The following is a 21,110-nucleotide window of genomic DNA, read 5'->3' as shown; positions in this document are numbered from 1 at the left end:
CAACCGGAGGCTTCGCTGAGCTGCGTGGGAAGCGGTGGGGGCGGGGCATGTGTGATGGACGTGCGCACGGGCCAATGGCCGCGGGAAGGGGGCAGTGGGTGACCTATGGCAACAGTGTGGTGGCGGGGCGGTGACGGGGCGGGGCGAGCGGAGGTCTCGCAGCGAAGTCTGGGAAGCGGGGAGGGGGCTGGGGCGCTAGTGGTGCTGACGGACGTGGGCAACGGCCAATGGTCGCGGGAAAGGAGGTGGCAGGCGGCCAATGGCGGCGCGTGGGGCGGGGCGGAGCGGCGGGTCTGCGCGGCGCTGTGCGGGAAGCGGCGGGGCGGCGGCGGCGGCGCTGAGGCTGAGTAAGAAGAGTCCAGGCGGGGGCGGTGGAACAGGTGCGGGCGGGGCGGCCTCGCCGTCCGCCGGCCCCGCTTACCCGCGTCGGCGCCCGCAGGTCGGTCGGAGGCCTCCGCCGCCGGGCTCCGCGGCGCAGTGGGCATGCGGGCGAGGCCCGCGCGCGTGTGAGCGACGATGGGGACGCAGGGCAGCCCGGTCAAGAGCTACGACTACCTGCTCAAGTTCCTGCTGGTGGGCGACAGCGACGTGGGCAAGGGTGAGATCCTGGAGAGCCTGCAGGACGGCGCGGCCGAGTCCCCGTACGCCTACAGTAATGGTAAGGCCGGCCGGCGGGCCGCTGCGCGCACCTGGCACCGCCCGGCGACCTGCCGTCCGCCTGGTCTCGAGCCGGGGCCGGGCGGGGGCCGGGGGAGCAGCGACCCGAGCTCGCCGAGGCCCTCTGGGGCCCGCAGCGTCTTTGGGGGCGGAGATTTGGCCGCGGGCCTCCAGAGGAAGAAGGGCTTTTCTTTGGTCGCGGGTCCGCACCAGGTGTGCATACCTGGGTGTACTCAAAGGCAAGCCGTTGGCTCAGGGCTCAGAGCATCAATGCCTTGTGCTGGAGGAAGATAACCGTTCCTGACGGGATTAAATGTTCTCTCCAGATTTCTGGACGTGTGGCCAAAATACACAGCAAATAGCCATCACTGGCACCTGCCTGATTTCTCCTCAGCTTCCGCGGTTGAAGGGACCAGTGCGGCCCTGTGGCCGGTACCCCTGCCCTGCGGCCCCTCCCAGGCTCACGGGCCCTCCCTCCCCGGGGACCTTCGTGCTCCTGGCTGGGCTGTCTTTCCTGACGAATTCTGCTTCTTGGCGTCCTCATTCTGCACACCCTTTGTGGCTTTGTGTCTTGGGCTGTTGTCGGTCCCGCCTGACCACCGCGAGCGGCGACTGTTTGCTAAACTGCTTGCCTGTAGCGGCCGAGAGTGTGGGCGCTGCTTTCCCACCCTTTCGTTTTAGGACTCGTTAGGGTCGTGGGGTTACCTGGGCTGGCCGAGCACCCTTCCTGCTGGGGGCTGTGCCGCCTCCCCGAGCACATGCTCCCAGCCCCAGCGAAGGCCAGGAAAGCAGGACCCTGGGTTCGTTTTAGGGGCGGGAGGGAAAGCGGGAGGTCTCCGGGGCTGAGCCAGCCCCTTCACCGCCACTGCCAGGTGTTCCTCCAGATGCAGATGGTGGGCGCTTTAGTTGCCTCCCCAGAGGTGCTGTTGCTTCCCAGAGCCCCGCGCCCAGGAAGCTGGCGGTGTGTGTCCGGCAGAGCGTGAGGGCCTGGGCTCCGTCAGGGCGGCAGCGGTTTCCCAGGACGTGATCACTGCTTCCGAGGGTCCTCTAGCCGGGTGCAGCTAGTGCTTGGGGACACACAGCCACAGGTGGAGAGGGGGACCCGCCTCCTGTCCCCGCTGTCAGGGAGTGATGTGTTGCCGCACTTCCTGTGACACATTGACCGAAGCAGGGCTGAGGCCTGCCTGAGGTGGTGGAGACAGAGGGACTCACAGTGACCTGGGCCAGCGGGACGGCCGTCTGCCAGACCGGTGAGGAGAGCCCCCTCTTAGACAGTCCTTTCGGTCAGGGCATCAGCTCGCTCCCCTGGGGAGCTCTGATTTCCTTTCTCTTAATACCCAGTAGTGGTCTGAGGGGAGGGGTCTGTACCCGCGTCAGGACTTGGCAGCGGTGGCGGCGGCGGCGTTGTCAAGGCTCCTGAGGGCCGGCCGCTGGCTAGTTAGGCTCAGAGCATGGGCAGCAGGAGTCTGCATGGTGGAAGCTGGCAGGAGGGAGGGCCAGGCTCTGGAAGCAGCTTCTCCCCAGCGCAGCGCCAGACTCTGCTCCATGCTGGTGGGCCCTTGGGGCGCCAGGCTAGTGTTGGCACCGAGGCTGCATTCCGGGTGCGCCCCGGAGCTCGGGAAGTGTTCTGCTGCCATGCTTGGGCCCTTCCCACTCTACCGAGGGCGGTGAACAGCCTCGGTTAAGGCAATTCCATTCTCCGTACCCTGGTTCCCAAGAGTCTTCACATGGAGGGTTGGGGGCCTACAGGAAAACACATCGTGGTTGATGTGCCCACGTCCTGGAAGGCTAGAGAGTGGGCATAACTGCATCCTCGCTGTCCACTCCTCGGGGTCAGTGTTGGTGGGAGCTCGCCTCCTTTGAGCCCAGGGCGTGGGGGAAGGAAGGAAGGAAGGAGGTCTGATGGCCGGAGGATCAGCATGACTGTGACGGGTGTGCACAAAGCATGGCCAGTGTGGAGGTCTTCCCTGAACCTGTGGGGCCTGCTGGCTGTTTCTGTTTCTGGGACCCAGCGATGCTGTGTGCCTGCGCCCCAGCGTGCCAGTGCGTCACCATGTCCCTGGACAGTTCCAGGTGTTTCTCTGGCTGTAAGTTGGTTTCTGTCCTCAGTGAAGAGCTAAGGGAAACTGCATCTTCAGATGCTCTCGTGCTGGACTGTGCACGCCTGGTGTTTTCTCCACTGCTTTGTCCCCAGTGCGAGCTTGAGAGCTGCACACGGGAGGTGCAGGGAGCAGCTTGGTGTGGCACCCCTGTGCTGATGGTCACCACACAACCCCTCCCAGTCCCTTCTCTTTCTCTGTGCTTGCCTGGGTGCCGGTGTCTGGATCTCACCCATTTTTCTGGGTGGTTTTTTTGGGTTTGCCTTTCCTCTGGGAGGTGCGAGATTCTGAGGTGAGGTGTGGGCTCAAATGTGATGTGTGCCAGGCACTCCTCATCCTTTCCTCCCCACCACCCTGGATGAGACACCAGTATCCTCCCATTTTATAGGTGAAGAACCGAGGCTCAGGCAGCGCTGGGCAGCTGGGCGCTGAGCGCCCCCAGTTAAAGTCTGGCTGCCAGGAGCCCCGGCACTGTGGTTGCGGGGGTGACCCCTTCTCACCACTCACTCTTGGGCCCTTACCCTCGCCTCCACCCTGGGCCTGGGCCTGGCTCCTCTCTCTGATGACCACAACCCTCCCCTCCAGCGCTTCCTGTCCTCAGTGCATCCCAAGCTGAGCTCTTTCTTTTCTCCCTGCACTTTCTTGCCCTCCTGGCATTTCTGTCCCAGGTCCTGGGGCCCCTCCTTCTGCTCTGGGGCCTGGGACCAGTCACCAAGGCCCATTTGTTCTAACTTCACTGCAGTGCTCCTGCTCTGCCTGCCTCTCTCCTGGGTGTGCCAGCAGAGCAGAGCCCCAAGAGTGCCCAGGGTCAGCCACTAACCAGGACAGCAAACCACCAGTTTCCAGAGAAGTTTCTGGAAGCCAGGGTCACACGTAGACCCATCTGCACGCCTGGCGGGATTCCTCTACTCTGCCCCTTTGTGGGAGGTACTCACATGCTACATGTGGTGTAAAGACCAACCTACCCTACCCAAGAGGATGGCAGGCTTTGAGGGATGGATTTTGGTACCTGCTTTGGATTATGCTAGTTACGTTGATTTGTAATTTGGATAGGCATGGCTTTTTCTAGATTTTCAGGTAATAATTAAGTGTGTAGCTAGAATATTTTCAGTTTTAGAAAGACTTTCCCCAGCTTTCAGCACATGCCGTAAGTTTGAGCAGAGGACAGCGAAGGCTTCAGTGGCAGGCGCGGGCAGCGCAGAGCTGGTCTCCCTCGAGGGGTTGCGTGGTCCTAGCAACGCTGCTGTGTTGTGTCGTGCACACATGATATCATTGTTTGCATCAGCAAGAGTGTTTGTGGCTTGGATGATGAACCAGGTAGAAGTGTGTTTCAGGAAGGAAATCCTAAGAGGGGGTGGGGAAGCAGGTGGGAAGGGTCCTGGGGCACTTTTGGCCCCTGTTCTCTTTGAATTGGAATTGGCAAGGTGCATGGTGGCTGGTCCGTGAAGAGCTGGCCACTTACCTGGTCTGGGCCTGGGTGGGGGAGGAGGAGGAGGAGGCAGGGTTGCATCCAGGCCGGGGAGTGGGGAGCATCTAGTGTGGGGACACGCCGCTTACAGGGTGTCGTGGGGCCTGGGGCCACATCAGTCAGGGCGTCGTCCATCAGGCGCTTGGAGAAAGTGGGGAAGGTCTCAGTGTCCGGCACCCTTGCTTGGAGTGAGCTGCAAAAGGAATGCGCGAAGGGAGGGAGAGATGGCGGGTGGGCCTGGATTTACTGCCCTGGGCACTCGGGAGAAGGGTGTTGGGACTGAGTGCAGGCATCAGAGACCGAGATGGGGCCGTCCGCGCCAAAACCGGGTGTGCGGGGTCACCCTTAGTGTGGGAAGGTGGGCCGTTTAAGTCCTTTGGGAATGAGCTGGGAAATAAAAGTGAATAAAGTGAACTTGAACTCTGAGGGTAAGGTGGTAACCTAGGTTTTCCGGTCATGATTGGGGTCTGATAGTGACGGACAGACTCCGGTGTCCACAGTGCTGCACGATTTTCTTCTGCGGAGGTCAGAATGTCCAGGACCTCGTTGGCTGTGGACATATGTCTTTCAGAAGGTAGAGGAGGGATAGGGGAACAGAGGTAACGGGGTAAACTGATGCTGATGGAGGCGGTGGGGCGTGATCAGGCAGCCTCGGCTCTTCACGGCCCTTTGGCTAGAACGCAGAAGAGGGAAGCTGTTCACACAGGAGGAGGGCTGCTTGGCAGACAGGCTTCCAGAATCGTGAGGAGGGAAGGAAAGTGAGGAGGAGTCTAACCAAGGTTTAGCCAAGGAGTGCAGAGGGTGTGGTGTCAGGAGGCCAGCATACAGAGAGGAAGCCCCCATCCCCAGAGAGGAAGAACAGAGTGGAGACGGCCCGAGCCCTGGACATGGACCGGCTCTCCACAGGCAGCCAGGTGCCAGGTCTGGGCGAGGGAGTCAGTGTCACCCCTGGGCAAAGGTCTTGGCTGGTGATAAACACATGTTTGTGAGCCCAGGAGGCCACCCGGTGTGTCCTGTGAATCAGAGCGCAGCACTGTGGTCCCTGGGGTTGGGCAGATGCGCTGGGACTGAAGCGGTTCTTGAGGGAGTAAGCTGAGCTGTCGCCGGCCTGCACCTTCCTGGGCAGTGGTTGTCCATCACCTGGGCAGAGGTAGGGTGGGTGCCTGCAGATGAGGTCTGTGCAACATCTTGCTGGGAGGGCTGATAACAGGGACATAAGATGCTTTGTGCAGCCTTGGAACACGGAGATGTCTAACAGGGTGCTGAGGGTCTGTGTTTAGGTCCAGAAGCCACCACGGAGGATTTGGGAGCTCCAACTCAGCAGCAGCGTTGCCTGGCCACTTTGCCCACCTGCCGCTGTTGGCCATTGCCTCCTAAGCCCTGGGCTGGTGTGGCTTATAGCAGTCCCCTAGTTTTAGCCAGTTGTTTTGCATTGATCTCTGCTTCCCCTTGTTTAGGCCTCTCTCTCTTCCTGAGTCCGATGTTGTTAGTCCTCAAACTGCTGGAGTGTGTTGGGAGCTGAGTCTGATTTTCCTGCTGACGTAGTTGGGGCAGGAGGAGGTGTGTCCCTGAGCACGGGCTCCGGTGCGGCGTGGCCGGCAGAGGCCCCTTTCAGCGCGGCCCATGCTCACTGGCTCACACATGCACAGGCACACACATGTGCAGGCACACACATGCGCACAGTTTTGCGCACACAGGTTGGGTCCCAGTCGGCAGCGATGAGGCCCCTCAACAAGCAGGAACAGCTTGATTGTGTTGTCATTGCTGGGAGTATCTTCCATACTTCAAGTCACTTGGCAACACGTAGACCCTTCAGAGAGGAGGTCCTGGTGAAGAATACATGGAAGATGTTTAACCTTAAAATCCAGCAGGATGGAACATTCACCCGGGAGCTCCTCACAGAGCAAGTCTGATGGCGCTGGCCATCTTGCCGGGGGACTCAGCAGCCTGTGTCCGAAGCTGTGAGACACTTCTCTTTCCACCAAGTGATCAAGAGTCTATCCTAGGGAACATAAGGGGACACAAGTGGAGAAAAGCAAGGCTTTTTTTTTTGTTTTGCGGTAGGCGGGCCTCTCACTGTTGTGGCCTCTCCTGTTGCGGAGCACAGGCTCCGGACGCTCAGGCTCAGCGGCCATGGCTCACGGGCCCAGCGGCTCCGCGGCATGTGGGATCTTCGCGGACCGGGGCACGAACCCGTGTCCCCTGCATCGACAGGCGGACTCTCAACCACTGTGCCACCAGGGAAACCCTTTTTTTTTTTTTTTTTTTTTTAATAAAAATGAAAAACTTGAAGCAGCCCAGCGGTCTGGCAGGGGACATATGGTATATCTGTAGAGTGAGATATTATAGGGCCTTTAAAAATGCTGGTTTGGAACAATATTTAATGAATATTCAATGATATGGGGAAATCTCTCTGTTATCTTGTTAAGTGGGAAAAAAAAGCATGTCGAATTACATAGTGTATAAATGTATGTAAGATGAAGGACAGAATCGTTGAGTGAAATCTAGGAGAATGTTAATGGTAACCTTTGAGTTTTGGGGTTATGAGTAGTTGTGTTTGTTTGTTTTTATAATGTTCCGTGTTTCGCCAGGTGTTGTGTGCGAAGTGTGCTTGCTCTTCATGGGTGGCAGAAAGCTTTTGCTTTGGTTTGGTCTGGTGTGGTTTTTAAGGCATTGAGGAAACCAGCCCACAAACCGCCCTCGAGCTGCTCCCCATCCCATGTGCCAGCATACAAGGACGTCTTGAATTGTATGAGGTGCCTCTGTGTCCTCTCTGTTCCTGAGCAGCCCTGGCGGCAGGCTGGCACATGCACCCGTGGTGCCGACCCCGTCTGGAGAAGGGCAGGTGCTGGAGCCAGCAGATCGTCCTTGTCCCTAGAACGTCCGCGTGGTCAGCACGTTAAATGTGATTCTCTCGTGCCCCTTCGGGTCCCCACTGGCCTGCTTCTTGTGCCTCTATGTTCCTTTTGCCAGCACTTCCTGTAAGTGGAACCATACAGCATGGCCTTTCTCATCTGCTCGTTCAGCTCAGCAAGTCCATTCACATTCGCATACTGCAGCGAGTGCCGTCCTATCCCTGGTGGCACTCCTGTGCACACAGGCACCCAGTTTGTTTGTCCATTTACCTATCAATACGGTTTGGGTTTCCTGATTTTGGCTACTGTGAATGATGCTGCTATGAACATTCTTGTACAAATCCTTTAAAATTAAAAAGAAATATTTTTTTTTGTGGTGAAATACACATTTATCATGTTGGCCCTTTTGTAAGTGTCTGGTTCAGTGACATGAGACATTCAAACGCACAAATCCTCATGTGTACGTGTCTCTGGGAGTGGGGTTGCTGGCCATGTGTGTGTCTGCTTCCCGTACAGGGAGTGGTCAGACTGGGTCCTGAAGTGACCTTTCATTTTGAGTCCCTACCGGCAACACGTAGAGTTCTGTGGCTCTACATCTTGGCCAGCCTCGGCTGTTGTCAGCCTCTTTCCCTTTTAATCAGCTTTATTGAGGTGTAATTTATGTAACCCAGAACCTGTATCTGTGTAAGGCCTGCAGTTCAGTGGCTGTGCTGACAGGTGCACTCACCTGAGAAGCCATCACCTCCCTCCACTCTTTGCAGACTACACCCCCTGCCCCAGACCTGGCCACCGCTGACCTTTACATCACAGACTGGTTTGCATTTCTGGTGTTTTTCTATGAGCGGAACCACACGGTGTATAGTTGTGTGTGGCTTCTTTCTCTCCCCGTGTCGTGTGGGCTTCGGCCACGTCGCTGTGTGTAGTTGTGGTTCATGCCTCCTTTGTGTGCAGCGTTCCACGCATGAGGACGGCAGTGTATTCATCTACTCTGCACATGGGCTTTGGGAGACTTTCCGTGTTTGGGTCACTCTGAGTAGTGCTGCTGTGAAAATTCTCACACGTGTTTTTGGTGAGTGAGTGTCTGTGTTTCTGTATGGGAAGCAGTGAGGGGTGGAGTTGCTGGGCTGCAGGTGCAGCCTTAGTAGATACCACCCAGTGGTCCAGAGCAGTTAAGCAGTTTCTATCCCATCAGGAGGGTATGAGAGTTGTGTTCGCTCTGTATCCTGCTTCCGTCCTCGCCATGCTGAGGGCCATACAGCATTCCATCCTGTGGATCACCTCCTGTTAAATCCTCCCAGTGGGTGGATTTTTAGCCTGTATTGAGTCTGTTTATAATAGAAAACGATGCTGAGGTGAATACCGTCGGTTACTGGTACCCTGGGACGTTCCCTCTCTGTTGCTGCTGTACCTCGTCATCTTACTGTTCTGTAGGTGTAGTGATCAGTCACAGTGTAGAACCAAGGTCCCTGTTCCTTTGCTGGCTGTGAACAGAGGGCTGTCCCAGCTTCTCAGGGTCACCTGCACTCTTCACCATGTCCCCCTCCTCCACCTCCAAAGCCAGGTCAGCCGTCCTTCCATCTCATCTGTCAGACTCACCGGCAAAGGGCCCCACTCTGAGGGCTCCAGATGACATTGGGCCCACCCGGGTAACCAAGGGTCCTCTCCCTTCTTGAGGCCCATAACCCATCACATCTGCAAAGCCCCTCTGCCCTGTGGGAAGCATGTCCCCAGGTTCCAGGGACTAGGACTCTCCCACCACAGCCTGATGAAAGGTTCTTTTTGTTATTTTGTGTTGGTAGGGTTTTACAGGCTGGTCGGAGGAGTGCACGTTTGCATTTCTGCGAGATGCTGCCAGGATTAGTTAACTGCTGTGGACTGAACATGTGTCCCCCCAAATTCACACACTTACACCTGACTTTCAGGTGGTGGTCTTAGGAGGTGGGGCCTTCAGGAGGTGATCAGGTCAGGAGGGCGCGTTGTTGTCCTTGTAAAAGAGACCCTGGAGAGTTCCCTCACCCCCTCTGCCCCTGAGGACACAGCGGGAAGCCGCCCCACCAGGCACAGAATCTGCAGCCACTGTGGTCTTGGACTCCCAGTCTCCAGACAGTGGGAGATAAATGTCTGCTGTTTGGAAGTCCCAGTCTGTGGAATTCAACCCAACCAAGAAATACCACAAACTGAGTGGCCTAAAACAGCACCTACTTATTAGCGCCCAGTTCCTGTGGGTCAGGAATCTGGGCATGGCTTGGCCGGGCCTCACAGGACCTCTGTCTCTCACAGGCTGTGCCCAGGTGTGGGCTGGGGCAGAATCCCTTCTGAGCTTATGTGGTTGTTGGCAGCAGCCGGCCACCCTCCTTCCTGGCCATGGGCCTCTCCCCGGCACGGCTTGCTTCACGGAGCAGCAGGACAGTCCTGTGCAACGTGATCACGGAGGGGACGTCGTCACTCGGCCCTATTCCAAGGGTCAGAAGCCAGTCTCAGATCCCACTACCCTCGGGAGGGGCATGTTTGGGGTGGGAGTGCCGGGAGGCGGGACCTGTGCCCACCTGCTAGTGCCCACACACTGTTCTGAGACCCTCCTCTGTCTCCACGCACGCCGTGGTGCGAGGTGTGTGGCCTTGACAGAGGCCTGTGCTGTGGCCTCCCCCTTGGGAGGATGCATAAAGGATGGTCAGGCATGTCCAGGAGGACCGCTTAGCCTAGGGCTGCCTGCACGGCAGTGTGTGGGTCCCAGACACTCCTGTGTGTCTGCCTGTGTCACTGGAAGTTTTTTCTGGTTCCAAGAGGACCTAGACATTTTTTTGTTTTTGTCTGTCTCTGGGAACTTGGCGAGACCTTATTTTCCCTCCCTAAGGAGTAACACTAAGAACAGCGGCTGCCTGTCTTGAGTTTGGGAGCAGCGCCCTGACGCTGTGCGTTGGCTTCGTGTTGGAAATGCATGGGGAGCCTGACTGGGTCCAGGAGGCGAGGTCTGGGAGCTCTACTGGAAGACCAACTCCTCCAGCCTGGGGACTGAGCTGCATCTGCAGCGCCCCCGTGAAACTGCGGGCTCCCCTGCTGCCTGCAAGGGCGTGTGCTTGGGGCCACGCTGCCCGGGAGCTGCGTGCCAGTTTCAGGTGCTGGATTTAATACTGCAGAGGAAGGCATTGATTAACATTTTCTCTTTCATTCCTAACTCAGTCTTTTATCACTCAGTTTTTGTTCTTTGTTATGAATTTTTAACAAGTTGTCCTGTGGCTTTTCATGTTGTTGGAAAGTAGCTGGATGGTTAGGCACTTAGTGTTGACTGAATAGACATAAAGACAGAAGAGAGGTTGGGGGATGTGCTGTGTGGTGGGATGTCCCTCCTTGCCATTCCCTGCAGGTGGGTCTGAGTTGAGCCTGGACAGGTATGTGGGAAATGCCTCCACCCAGGGTCAGTCAGGCTGTGCCTAGTGGTCTTCATTCTCACTGGCTTCTGCTCCCTAGGAGTGATGGACAACTAGGCTTTGAAACATCTGCAGTCTTGGTTTGTACGCACAAGCTGAAGCTGCAAACTAACTTGGTTTGTTCCCTTTGCCCTGATTACCTTGTAATTTCCTAGGGGTGGAGTGAAGATGAATTTTCTAGGGGTCTTTTGTTCTGAGTTGGTGCCAACAGATGTGGGAAGTGTGACTCCTGAGGGAGGACCGGCCGTGCGGGAGAAAAGGAGCCCAAGGAACGTGGCTTCTGCACCAGGTCAGGTTGTCCTTGACAGGCTGGAGCCGTGGCTGTGGATGCCCCACTCAGGTGGAAACGCCCCATGCCCGAATATGGGAGGCTGCAAAGACAGGGGTGTGTCCTGCTGGTCAGTGCCACCCAGCGCTCAGCCTTCCTCCTGTGTGTCCCTGTCTCGGGGGGCCTGTGGGGGTGCCCGGTAGACTCCCCAAATCACTAGGATGTGAGCAGCTGTCAAGATGAGACTTGAGGAATTCTCTGGTGGCGCAGTGGTTAAGAATCCGCCTGCCAATGTAGAGTTCGAGCCCTGGTCCGGGAAGATCCCACATGCTGCGGAGCAACTAAGCCCATGCGCCGCAACTACTGAGCCTGCGCTCTAGAGCCCATGAGTCACAACTGCTGAGCCCACGTGCCACAACTCCTGAAGCCCACACGCCTAGAGCCCGTGCTCCGCAGCAAGAGAAACCACCGCAATGAAAAACCTGCACACCACAATGAAGAGTAGCCCCCGTTCTCCGCAACTAGAGAAAGCCTGTGCACAGCAACGAAGACCCAACACAGCCAAACAAACTAAATAAATAAATAAAAGAAAGAAAATATTTGTTAAAAATCTTTAAAAAAAAAAGATGAAACTTGAGTGACCTTTTTGGTAGCCTTCTTCCTTCTGCCTCCCCCATCTCTTGAGTCTGTGCTCTGAAGCACCTGTTGCACAGGCGGCAGCATCAGCAGCCAGGCAGTTACAGTGCTCCTGCCTCTCCAGCCTGTCACGTTTTCCCAGAGCTGGTGAGCTGCTTGGTGCTTAGCTCCTCCCTGCTGGGTGCAAGGCCAGCGATGCAGAAATGGGGTAGGAGGCCGGCAGGACCAGTGCTCTGCAGCATCCCCTTTACTGTCCTGAAAAGGAGTGAAGTTAGTAGATCATCTGTTCTACCCACACTAGGAACTAAAACACACACATACGTATACATACTTCGGTAATGTAAAGGAGGAAGAAAGGGGTGCAGTGGGATGTCGTAAGATCGTTTGTGGTTAAGCAAGTCAGTGCTTGGGGACAGTTGTACTAGATGCTGAGAAAGTGAGGAGGAAAATGTACCTGATATAGGTATTACTGTGGGTGATGTGATTTTTTTTTCCAAAATGGTGAACAATTCTCGTTAAAATTCTGAACAAACAAGACAGAGTCTCCTGTGATTCACAAGGTGGAAGCATCCCTGCAAAACGTGGTGTGAGGGTGGGGCCCACACGTTGTGCGGGGCGGGTCAGGGTCTCGGCACAGAGTGAGAGCCACCGGTGCTGCGCCGTGAATACCCAGCCGGTAGGGACGCGTCGGTGGGAATCTGAATGCTCAGGCTGCAGATCCTGGCCGGGTGCTGCCCGAGACGGCTGGATGCCTGGTGGACAGTAGAAGTTTAAAAAGCCTCTTGTGTCAAGTGAATTGCACTCCTTTCAGAAACCCCATGAAACAGTAGGAAGACCTTCTTAACAACTCGTGAACACCTCAGGTGGCAGGGGCTGACAGTCTGGGAGGGGCAGAGAGCTGAAGCCTGGGCTGTGAGGGGCCAGCAGGGACCCCCGAGCCAGGGGCCAAGTGGCTGGGCAGCCCCCAGTGGGGACACAGGAGGTCTACTCTGGCCCCTGGTGGCCTCCCGAGCCCTGTGTCCATCAAGGGAGTGTCTACAGTCCTAGAGCCTGAGGCCTGGTCACCTGGGAACCCCTCCTCGTGTGTGAGCTGCCCCCGCCCCCTTGCGCACCGGGCAGCTGCCCCAGCTCCTGAGAGCTGGTTTGTGTTCTCAGCAGTCATGCCTGTGCTGTACAAGGTGTTAGATGCTTTCCGTGAAACCTCTGTTCCTCACGTTCTCAAGCACGGGTGGGGTGAGGTGAGGGAGAGGTGATGGAAGTTCTGCAACAGCAGATATTGAGACCTAAGAGCTGTCGGAGCTGGTTCAGCCGTGGAGTCTGGCTGGCACCATCCTTGCCTACAGGAGGTGCTGCCTCTTCGGGCAGGCCTCTCTTTGGACTTGCTTTGTCAGTATTTTCTATGAATTTGTAAAGCACACTGTACATTTTTATCCAGATTTGGGAGGTGGGCAGGTGAGAGGCAGAGCAAGCGTGAAAAATATACGTGAGTTTTTTCGTTTTGTTTTTTTTTATTTTTTGGCTGCACCGCACAGCATGTGGGATCTCATCAGTTCCCCCACCAGGGATCAAACCCCCGCCCCCTGAAGTGGAAGTACAGAGTCCTAACCACTGGACCATCAGGGAAGTCCCCTACTTGAGATTTTTTTTTTTTTTTTTTTTTTTTTTGCGGTATGCAGGCCTCTCACTGTTGTGGCCTCTCCCGCTGCAGAGCACAGGCTCCGGACGCGCAGGCTCAGCGGCCATGGCTCATGGGCCTAGCTGCTCCGCGGCATGTGGGATCTTCCCGGACCGGGGCACGAACCCGTGTCCCCTGCATCAGCAGGTGGACTCTCAACCACTGCGCCACCAGGGAAGCCCCCTACTTGAGATTTTTTTACCTCTGAGGGAGCGTGTCAGCCTGAGGGCTGTCCGTGTTTTCTGCACGGCCAGCTCCCCGGCCATTCTCAGCTGGACACTGCCGTCTGCTGTGGGGACCTGCCGTCCACTGCCCTCAGTCCCCTCACAAGGCTGCTCAGCCTTTCTGGGGGTGCCAGTGCCGTGCTGTAGGGAGGGCTCCTGGGCGGGAGTCTCACTGGTTTAGTGGCCCATTCCCTGGGAACCCTGTTCTCCGGGAGCCCTCTGACCCAGCTGGTGGACTGTGGGAGGTGCGGGGGGGCGTGCTGGGAGGAGTGCAGAGCTGATCCCTCATGGTGCCTGCTCCTGGCTCTGAGTGCCTGTCCCCACAGGTCTCTCTTGGGCATTTGGCAGAGCTTTGAGCAGAGCCCCTGGAGGGTGAGGACTGGTCATCCTTTCTGAAGTTGAAGTCGTGAGTAAAGGGTCGGTTGGGCGCAGGCGGTGGGTGGGCAAGGCGCCCAGCTGTGCAAGCCTCACGGTGTGCAGAGGCTGGCCTCCTCCCCAGAGGCGGGCAAGGGCAGCAGCCCCGCTCCCTGTGCCCTGCTTCCTCCTGGGCCCTTCCTGGGCGCCCGCTCCTTCCTGCAGCTCCAGGCTGGGCCTTTGGGCCATGGTGCCACCTCGATCGGGGTCCTTTCATGGGGGCTGCCCTTGGCAGAGGGTATCCAGTCCCCATGGCCAGAACCTGCTGGGCTGGTCCACCACATGGAGGTGACATTGTGTAGAGGATGGGCATCCCCATCCACAGCCTTCCTGGAGGTTGCTGTTTCCAACACTGTCCTCATGGGGCCCAGCTCTCACAGCAGCTGTAGAGCCAGGACTGAAAGGAGGGTGTCCTGGGCCAAATCTGAGCTTCCTGTTTGACAGAGAATTCCAAGAGTTTCCACCCAAAGAAGTGGGTTATCAGCAGACAATTGGGGGGAGGGGTGGATGCAGAGGAAGGACGGTGGAGACGGGCCTGAGTTCTATTCCTCCCTGAAGAGTGTTTCTTTAGCTTGAGAATATGTGCAGGAGAATCTTCTTTCACTTTAAAAAAAAAATGTGGCAAAATATACACAACATAAAATTTACCATTTTAAATATTTTTGGGTGTATAGTTCAGTGGCACCCCCATCAGCTCCAGAAATTTCTCATCTTCCCAACTGAAACTGTCCCCACTAAGCACTAACTCCCCACCCCCTCCTCCAGCCCCTGGCGACCTCTATCTACTTTCTGTCTCTGAATCTGATGCTCTAGGGCCCTCATAGAAGGGATCATACAGGATTTGCCCTTTTGTGTAGGGCTTATTTTACCGAGCATAATGTCTTTAAGGTTCATCCATGTTGTAGCATGTGTCAGACTTTCCCTCCTTTTTATTTTTTTTATTATTTTTTAAAATTATTTTTATTTTTGGCTGCATTGGGTCTTCGTTGCTGTGCACGGGCTTTCTCTAGTTGTATCAAGTGGGGTCCACTCTTTGTTGTGGCGCATGGGCTTCTCATTGCGGCGTGCGGGCTTCTCATTGCAGTGGCTTCTCGTTGCAGAGCACAGGCTCTAGGAGCGTGGGCTTCAGTAGTTGCAGCACGCGGGCTCGGTAGTTGCAGCATGCGGGCCCTAGAGTGCACGGGCTTCAGTAGGTGCAGCGTGTGGGTTCTAGGGTGCGTGGGCTTCAGTAGTTGTGGTGCGCAGGCTCTAGAGCGTGGGCTCAGTAGTTGTGGTGCGCAGGCTCAGTAGTTGTGGCGCACAGGCTTAGTTCCTCTGCGGCATGTGGGTTCTTCCCGGACCAGGGATCAAACCCATATTCCCCCTGCATTAGCAAGCAGATGCTTAACCACTGTGCCACCAGGGAAGTCCCTTTCCTTCCTTTTTTTTTTTTTTTTGCGGTACACGGGCCTCTCACTGTTGTGCCTCTCCCATTGCGGAGCACAGGCTCCGGACTCGCAGGCTCAGCAGCCATGGCTCATGGGCCTAGACGCTCCGCGGCATGTGGGATCTTCCCAGACCCGGACACAAACCCGTGTCCCCTGCATCGGCAGGCGGACTCTCAACCAATGTGCCACCAGGGAAGCCCCCTTTCCTTCCTTTTTAAGGTGGAATAATATTTTGTTGTACAGATGGACTTCATCCATCTTTGGACGCTTGGGTTGCGCCCACCTTTTGACTATTGTGAATAACACTGCAGTGAACGTGGATGTGCAAATATATACATGTTCGATTTCCTGCTTTCACTTCTTTGCGGTATAAACCTGAAGTGGAATTTCTGGATTACGTGGTAATTCTGTGTTTAATTCTCTGAGGAAATGCTATACTGTTTTCCATGGTGTCTGCACCATTTTCCATTCCCACCAGCAGTGCACAAAGGTTCCGATTTCTCCACATCCTCACCAATGCTGCTTACTTTCTGGGTTTTTGATAATAACCATCTAGTGGGTGTGACGTGGTATCTCATGTGGTTTTTTCTTTATTTTAATTAATTAATTAATTTTTTGGCTGCATCAGGTCTTCATCGTTGGTTCTTCATTGCTGCACACAGGCTCTCTCCAGTTGGGGCAAGCGGGGGCTACTCTTCGTTGTGGTGCATGGGCTTCTCATTGCGGTGGCTTCTCTTGTTTCGGAGCTTGGGCTCTAGGTGCGTGGGCTTCGGTACTTGCAACACACGGGCTCAGTTGTTGTGGCTTACGGGCTCAGTAGTTGTGTCACACGGGCTTAGTTGCTCTGCAGCATGTGGGATCTTCCAGGGCTCGAACCCGTGTCCCCTGCATTGGCAGGCGGATTCTTAACCACTGCGCCACCAGGGAAGTCCTTCTCATGTGGTTTTGATTTGCATTTCCCTACTGATTAGTGATGTTGAGCATCCTTTCATGTGCTTATTAGCTATTTGCATATCTTCTTTGGAGGAAGTCTTTTGCCCATTTTCTAATTGGATTTTTGTTGTTGTTGAGTGGTAGGATTTCTTCATATTTTCTGAATATCAGTTCCTCATCAGATACGTGATTTGCAAATATTCTCTCCCATTTCGTGGATTGTGTTTTCATTCCGTTGAGTGTCTTTTGATGGGTGGGAGCCAGGTTTTGACACATGGTTAGAAGTTAGCCAGATGGAAGGACGTTGAGGGTAGAGGCTTCACGTGCAGCTCTCTGAGGTTGGCTTTGCACATGCACACACAATGTGTGAGAGCAGTGTCTGCATTAAAAATGCCCATTTCCAAGCCTTCTTAGAGCAAGTGTTATAAACAGCCAAGAAGCTGATGACATCTTTAAGGCTTAAGGGAGGAGGAGGAAAGACAGCTTTTAGGAAGTTTCCCGATGGCCTATAAACCAGTTGAAGATCTTACATCTAAATGCATCCAGCACTGGCCCTGCTCCTACCCACCTTTCTTGGACTGACTTTTTTCGCTTAAAAGTATGAAGAAATAATAAACAAGGATCTACTGTGTAACATAGGAAACTATATTCGATATCTTATATAAATCTATAATGGAAAAGAATCTGAAAAAGGATAGAGAGATATATATAGCTGAATCACTTTGCGGTACACCTGAAACATAATTCAACTATACTTCAATTTTAAAAAGTATAGGGCTTCCCTGGTGGCGCAGTGGTTGAGAGTCTGCCTGTCGATGCAGGGGACATGGGTTCGTGCCCCGGTCTGGGAAGATCCCACATGCCGCGGAGCGGCTGGGCCCATGAGCCATGGCTGCTGAGCCTGCGCGTCCGGAGCCTGTGCTCCGCAATGGGAAAGACCACAACAGTGAGAGGCCCACGTACCGCAAAAAAAAAAAAAAAGTATAAAGAATAAAAACTAAAGACATGGCAAGCAGAGGTTCTCCAGATACCTCTCCAGAGAAATGGCATGTTAGACGTTACTGTACCACTAAATCATGCTCCAAGCACGCTCCCGTTGTCAGTACCTGGGAGCTGCGATGAACCCAAGAACTCAGAAAACCCATTAGCTTTGAGAAGCACACGACGTGGGCCGATGCTGAGACCAGCTGCCCTCCCTTTGGCCGGTGCCATTGGTACCCGGCTTGCGTCTCTGGGGTGACAGGAGGGTGGCCAGCTGGGGTCACTGGGCTCCCTGGGCTGGAGCCACACTTCTGCTTGGCTTCAGGGACTGGGCGCTGGCCAGGTGGGTCCTTCAGCCACCCTCTGCTTCCTTGCAGGGATCGACTACAAGACTACCACCATCCTGCTGGACGGCCGGCGGGTCAAGCTGGAACTCTGGTGAGTCGGGCTGTGCGGCCAAGGTGCCTGGCTGCCACACTTCAGTTGTTGTGCGGGCCGGGAAGCCAAGTGAAGTGACTCAGGAATCCTTAAGGAGACTGGAAGGCGCCCTGTTTACGTGTCAGTAGACTAGCTATTGATACCGCCCCTGTATAAACATGGGCTGGAACGTGATGCAGAAACCAGAAGGCCCAGGGCTGCTTGTTCGGGCAGAGCCCAGCTCCCTTTGCCCACAAAGACGCACTTCCACAGGAGCCACAGCCCCTCTCGCCTTGCCCTTTACTGGGCTCCACATTAAGGGCATTTCCAGAACCTCAAAGTTGAGCTGTAAATTCCTCCAGGTTTGGGGTTCTCCCGCCCCACAGGGCAGTCTCCTGGGGTGCCCAGGCCCATGGAGGTTGGCCAGCATGTGCAGCAGAGTAGGAGGGGGTCATGCTGTGCATGCTGGGGTCCCACGGGCCGCATCCCCAACCGCCTTTGTTTCAGGGACACATCGGGCCAGGGCAGGTTCTGCACCATCTTCAGGTCCTACTCCAGGGGCGCACAGGTAAGACCAGCGGTGCTGCCGGGGCTGTTCTCCAGAGGGGCCGCTCTCCTCACACGTGCGGTGCTGTCAGACACCACGTGCAGGGTTCTTTCCAAGGAAGTTTTTCGTTTGAACATCAGCCTTCCAACCAGGAGCCCAAACAAGGATGCCCCCGAGTGGAGGGGCCTCAGCCTTCAGAGGGTGCCAGGGCCCCACGAGCTCCTGTGGCCCTTGCTGCCCAGAGCTGCTGCAGGAGGTGTGTGGGAACCCTGTACTGTGGAGAGGTCCCCCATCACCTGGTTCACCAGGGGTGACTTCTCCCTGTGCTGAGTGAGGAGGCTGCTGGAGCTCCCAGGCCAGCCGGTCTGGATCACTCATCAGACCGTGGGACTGGGAGCTGGAGCCGCCGTGGGAGGGGCTGCCACAGGTCCTAAAGGGCAGGGCATTAGCAGGGAGCGGAGATGGGGGCTGTCCCAGGCGGGGCCTGCCCTGGAAGAGCACCTAAGCTGTGGCCTGCGCAGGGGCGAGGGGGCTCACTGGGGGGCTGGGGACTTGCTCGTCCCTCTCTGTGTCTCCTGGGCTCCCTACGACGGGCTTGCATGCTGACCGGGTCTGTTTGTGATTCAAGGCTGGAAGGAGGGGAAGAAGCAGTTGTGTGAATAGACCAGCTACCTACTCGCTGCTTCAGCGTGAGGGGACTGGATTCAAGACCAGCCCTGTCTGTGCAGGGCAGGGCCATGACCCCTTGGGCTTCTGGAATTGCTGAGGAGAGCCCTCAGTCAGCCCTGTCCAACCATTCTCCCCAGACAGGGTGCTCCGCCAGGGGGCCCATGGGCCCGTGTCAGGGCCTCTGGCTGTGTAGAGCCTGTCACCCCTTCAATCTGGCCTGGGTAGTGGGGAGCCCCGGGCGTCCTTTCTGCCTGATGAGCAGGAATCGATGGTGTCTTCAGGTGACCAGGCTCCCCCTCCTGAGCCGGAGACGCTCAGGGGTGGTGAGAGCGCCTCTCTCCCTGCTGAGGTGTGAATGTGGGTGGAGGACCCTCAGGCTGGGCTCAGAGGCTCCAGACTGCAGTGGTGCTGCCTGTCCGCTGGCTCCACCCCCCAGTGTGTGCCTGGTGTGAGGGGCCGCAGAGGTGGTGCTTAACCTGGCAGTTCCACCTGGAGCAGCTGGTGCTGGGTGGTCAGGGACAGCAGCCCTCAGGTGTGGACGGCACTCGATGTGAGGTTAAGGAAGGACAAGGCCCTCACAGCCGGGCCCTCAGTGGATGCACGGGGAGCGCTTGAGCACCAAGGAGAATGTTCCGTGGGCTACCTTCTGTAGAGGAGGGACCCTGACAATGATTCATACATACAAGGAAGTGAGAAAGCCATGTTCCGAGGGGAGGTGTTCATTATTTCTGGACCATGGGATTACTGATGAGTTCTGTTGTCTTCCCTTTGTTTTTGAATGTTTCCCAGTTTTTTATGGCACACACATTGTTACTTTTTCGATAAAAAAAGAAAATGAGGAGATAAGGGGAGTAGTTACCTTGGGTTATGATAATTGGGCGATTGGGAAATATCAAGGAAGGTCCTGGGAGACTGAACCTGAACGGGCTCAGATGTCCGCTTGCTCGGATGTGAACATGGAGCAGGACAGAAGGGCACACCTGAGAACCTGGGCATTCGCCAGAGCACGCGCTTTGGGGAAGGGAACACCTTTACCACGTCCACATCCTCTCCAGAGCAATCAGCAGTCAGTGTGCATGTGTCGTTGCTTGCGCTTAATTCTGTGCTAATTCCAGAGGTTCTTGTTGCTTCTGGGCTGGAGGAGCCAGTTGCAGATTCTGAGTGCGCATCTCGGGCCTGGATGGTGGGTGGATAGGTGGTTTTTGGCTGCAAAGCTGACCGTGGGTGCTCCTACCTAAACAGTAGTGCTTCGCCTTTCCTGTTTCCATCCTGCTTGGTTGGTGTTTTCCAGATTTGGCACCAGCATGGCTTTGTGCAGCCCGATGGTGCAGACTGGCATAACTGTCTTCCCAAGTCTTGTTTTTCTTGTCTTGTCACCCTCCTACCCTCGGTTAAGAACAAAGAGGCCTTGCAGATCTCTCAGGGCCCAGGCCACAGAGCCACTGACCAACCCCTAGCCCTCTCTGTCTTGTGGCCCTTGTTTTCTGTTGCCGAGGTCTGAGGTGGCCACTCGTGGCTCAGGGGGAGAGCGGTCCCCTGCGCCAGTTCCCCCGGGGCTGTGCGTGTGGAGGGAGCCAGCGGTGGGCGACGTACTGTTTAGTTGGGGTTTGGGATCAGCTGAATTAGGACGAGGGGGAGCTCAGTGAGGCACTGGTCTCCTGGAGGGAGGGTTTCAGGTTTCACGTGGAGAGCGGTCTGGGTGCCCAGTGAGTGCTGACTAGGACACCACCCTGCCAGTCGGCCCCGCCTGGGTGGGGCGCGTGTGGATCAACAGCTTTGACGGCTACTCCCCTTGTCAGTGCGCTGGCTTCTGGGCAGAGCCCATGCATATGAGTGTGGGCAGGTGTGTTCAGCCACAGTCTCTGGTTCCTTGGCAGCTTCACCACACAAATGCATTACTCACTCCAAAACTAACTTAATTAAAAACCGCACCTCTGTGCTTTAGTTGGGGTGGTGATTGCGCAGGTATATATATTTGTCCAAAGTCATCAAACTGTTCATACCTAAAACCTGTGCGTTTTTTTGGTGTATAAGGTCAATAAATCACCTTGGCAACAATAAGGGTGTGCACTCCTAGGCCCAAGCTCCACATCCAGAGATTCTCTCTTACAGCTCGAGTTATATGTATGTACTCAGAGGTTCATCGCTGATGTTTGTAATAAAATTAGGTGCATTACCTGAAACCCAACAGCAGTGCTAGCTGATGAGCCTGGCATGAGGTGCTGGCCGCTGTGGGGGAAGGGCCCTGCGGGTGCCAGGCGGTTTGCACCATGACCCAGTCCGGGTCAGGAAACGCCTGGGAGATGCTTGAAAGACAGGTGATTCCTGGGCGGGTTAAGGGACCAGAGCTTCTATTTATACCCTAGAGTACTTACTAACTTTTAAAAAGCTAAGCAAAAAAAAAGGAAAAGA

The 21,110-nt window shown here is 55.8% G+C and overlaps 1 protein-coding gene across 2 annotated transcripts in view; it reads left to right on the top strand.

Annotated features, from left to right (window-relative positions):
- The first annotated feature begins 318 nt into the window (after positions 1-318).
- Positions 319-21,110, top strand: part of RAB40C (RAB40C, member RAS oncogene family) — a 29,714-nt gene continuing 8,922 nt past the window's right edge. Inside the window, exons 1-4 of one of the 2 annotated variants that reach the window (XM_082857541.1) lie at positions 319-347; positions 440-658; positions 17,443-17,503; positions 17,990-18,050. In XM_082857541.1, the coding sequence (XP_082713667.1) occupies positions 517-658; positions 17,443-17,503; positions 17,990-18,050 (264 nt within the window). In that variant the 5' untranslated portion in view covers positions 319-347; positions 440-516. Of the gene's footprint in view, positions 348-374; positions 659-17,442; positions 17,504-17,989; positions 18,051-21,110 lie in introns of those variants that run through there. The other variant, XM_082857540.1, reaches the window with a different exon arrangement.

Source organism: Leucopleurus acutus (genome assembly GCF_964270905.1).
Source record: "Leucopleurus acutus genome assembly, chromosome: 16".
Taxonomy (NCBI): domain Eukaryota; kingdom Metazoa; phylum Chordata; class Mammalia; order Artiodactyla; family Delphinidae; genus Leucopleurus; species Leucopleurus acutus.
The sequence above is the reverse complement of the archived record's forward strand: the minus strand, read 5'-3'. Positions and strand labels throughout refer to the sequence as shown.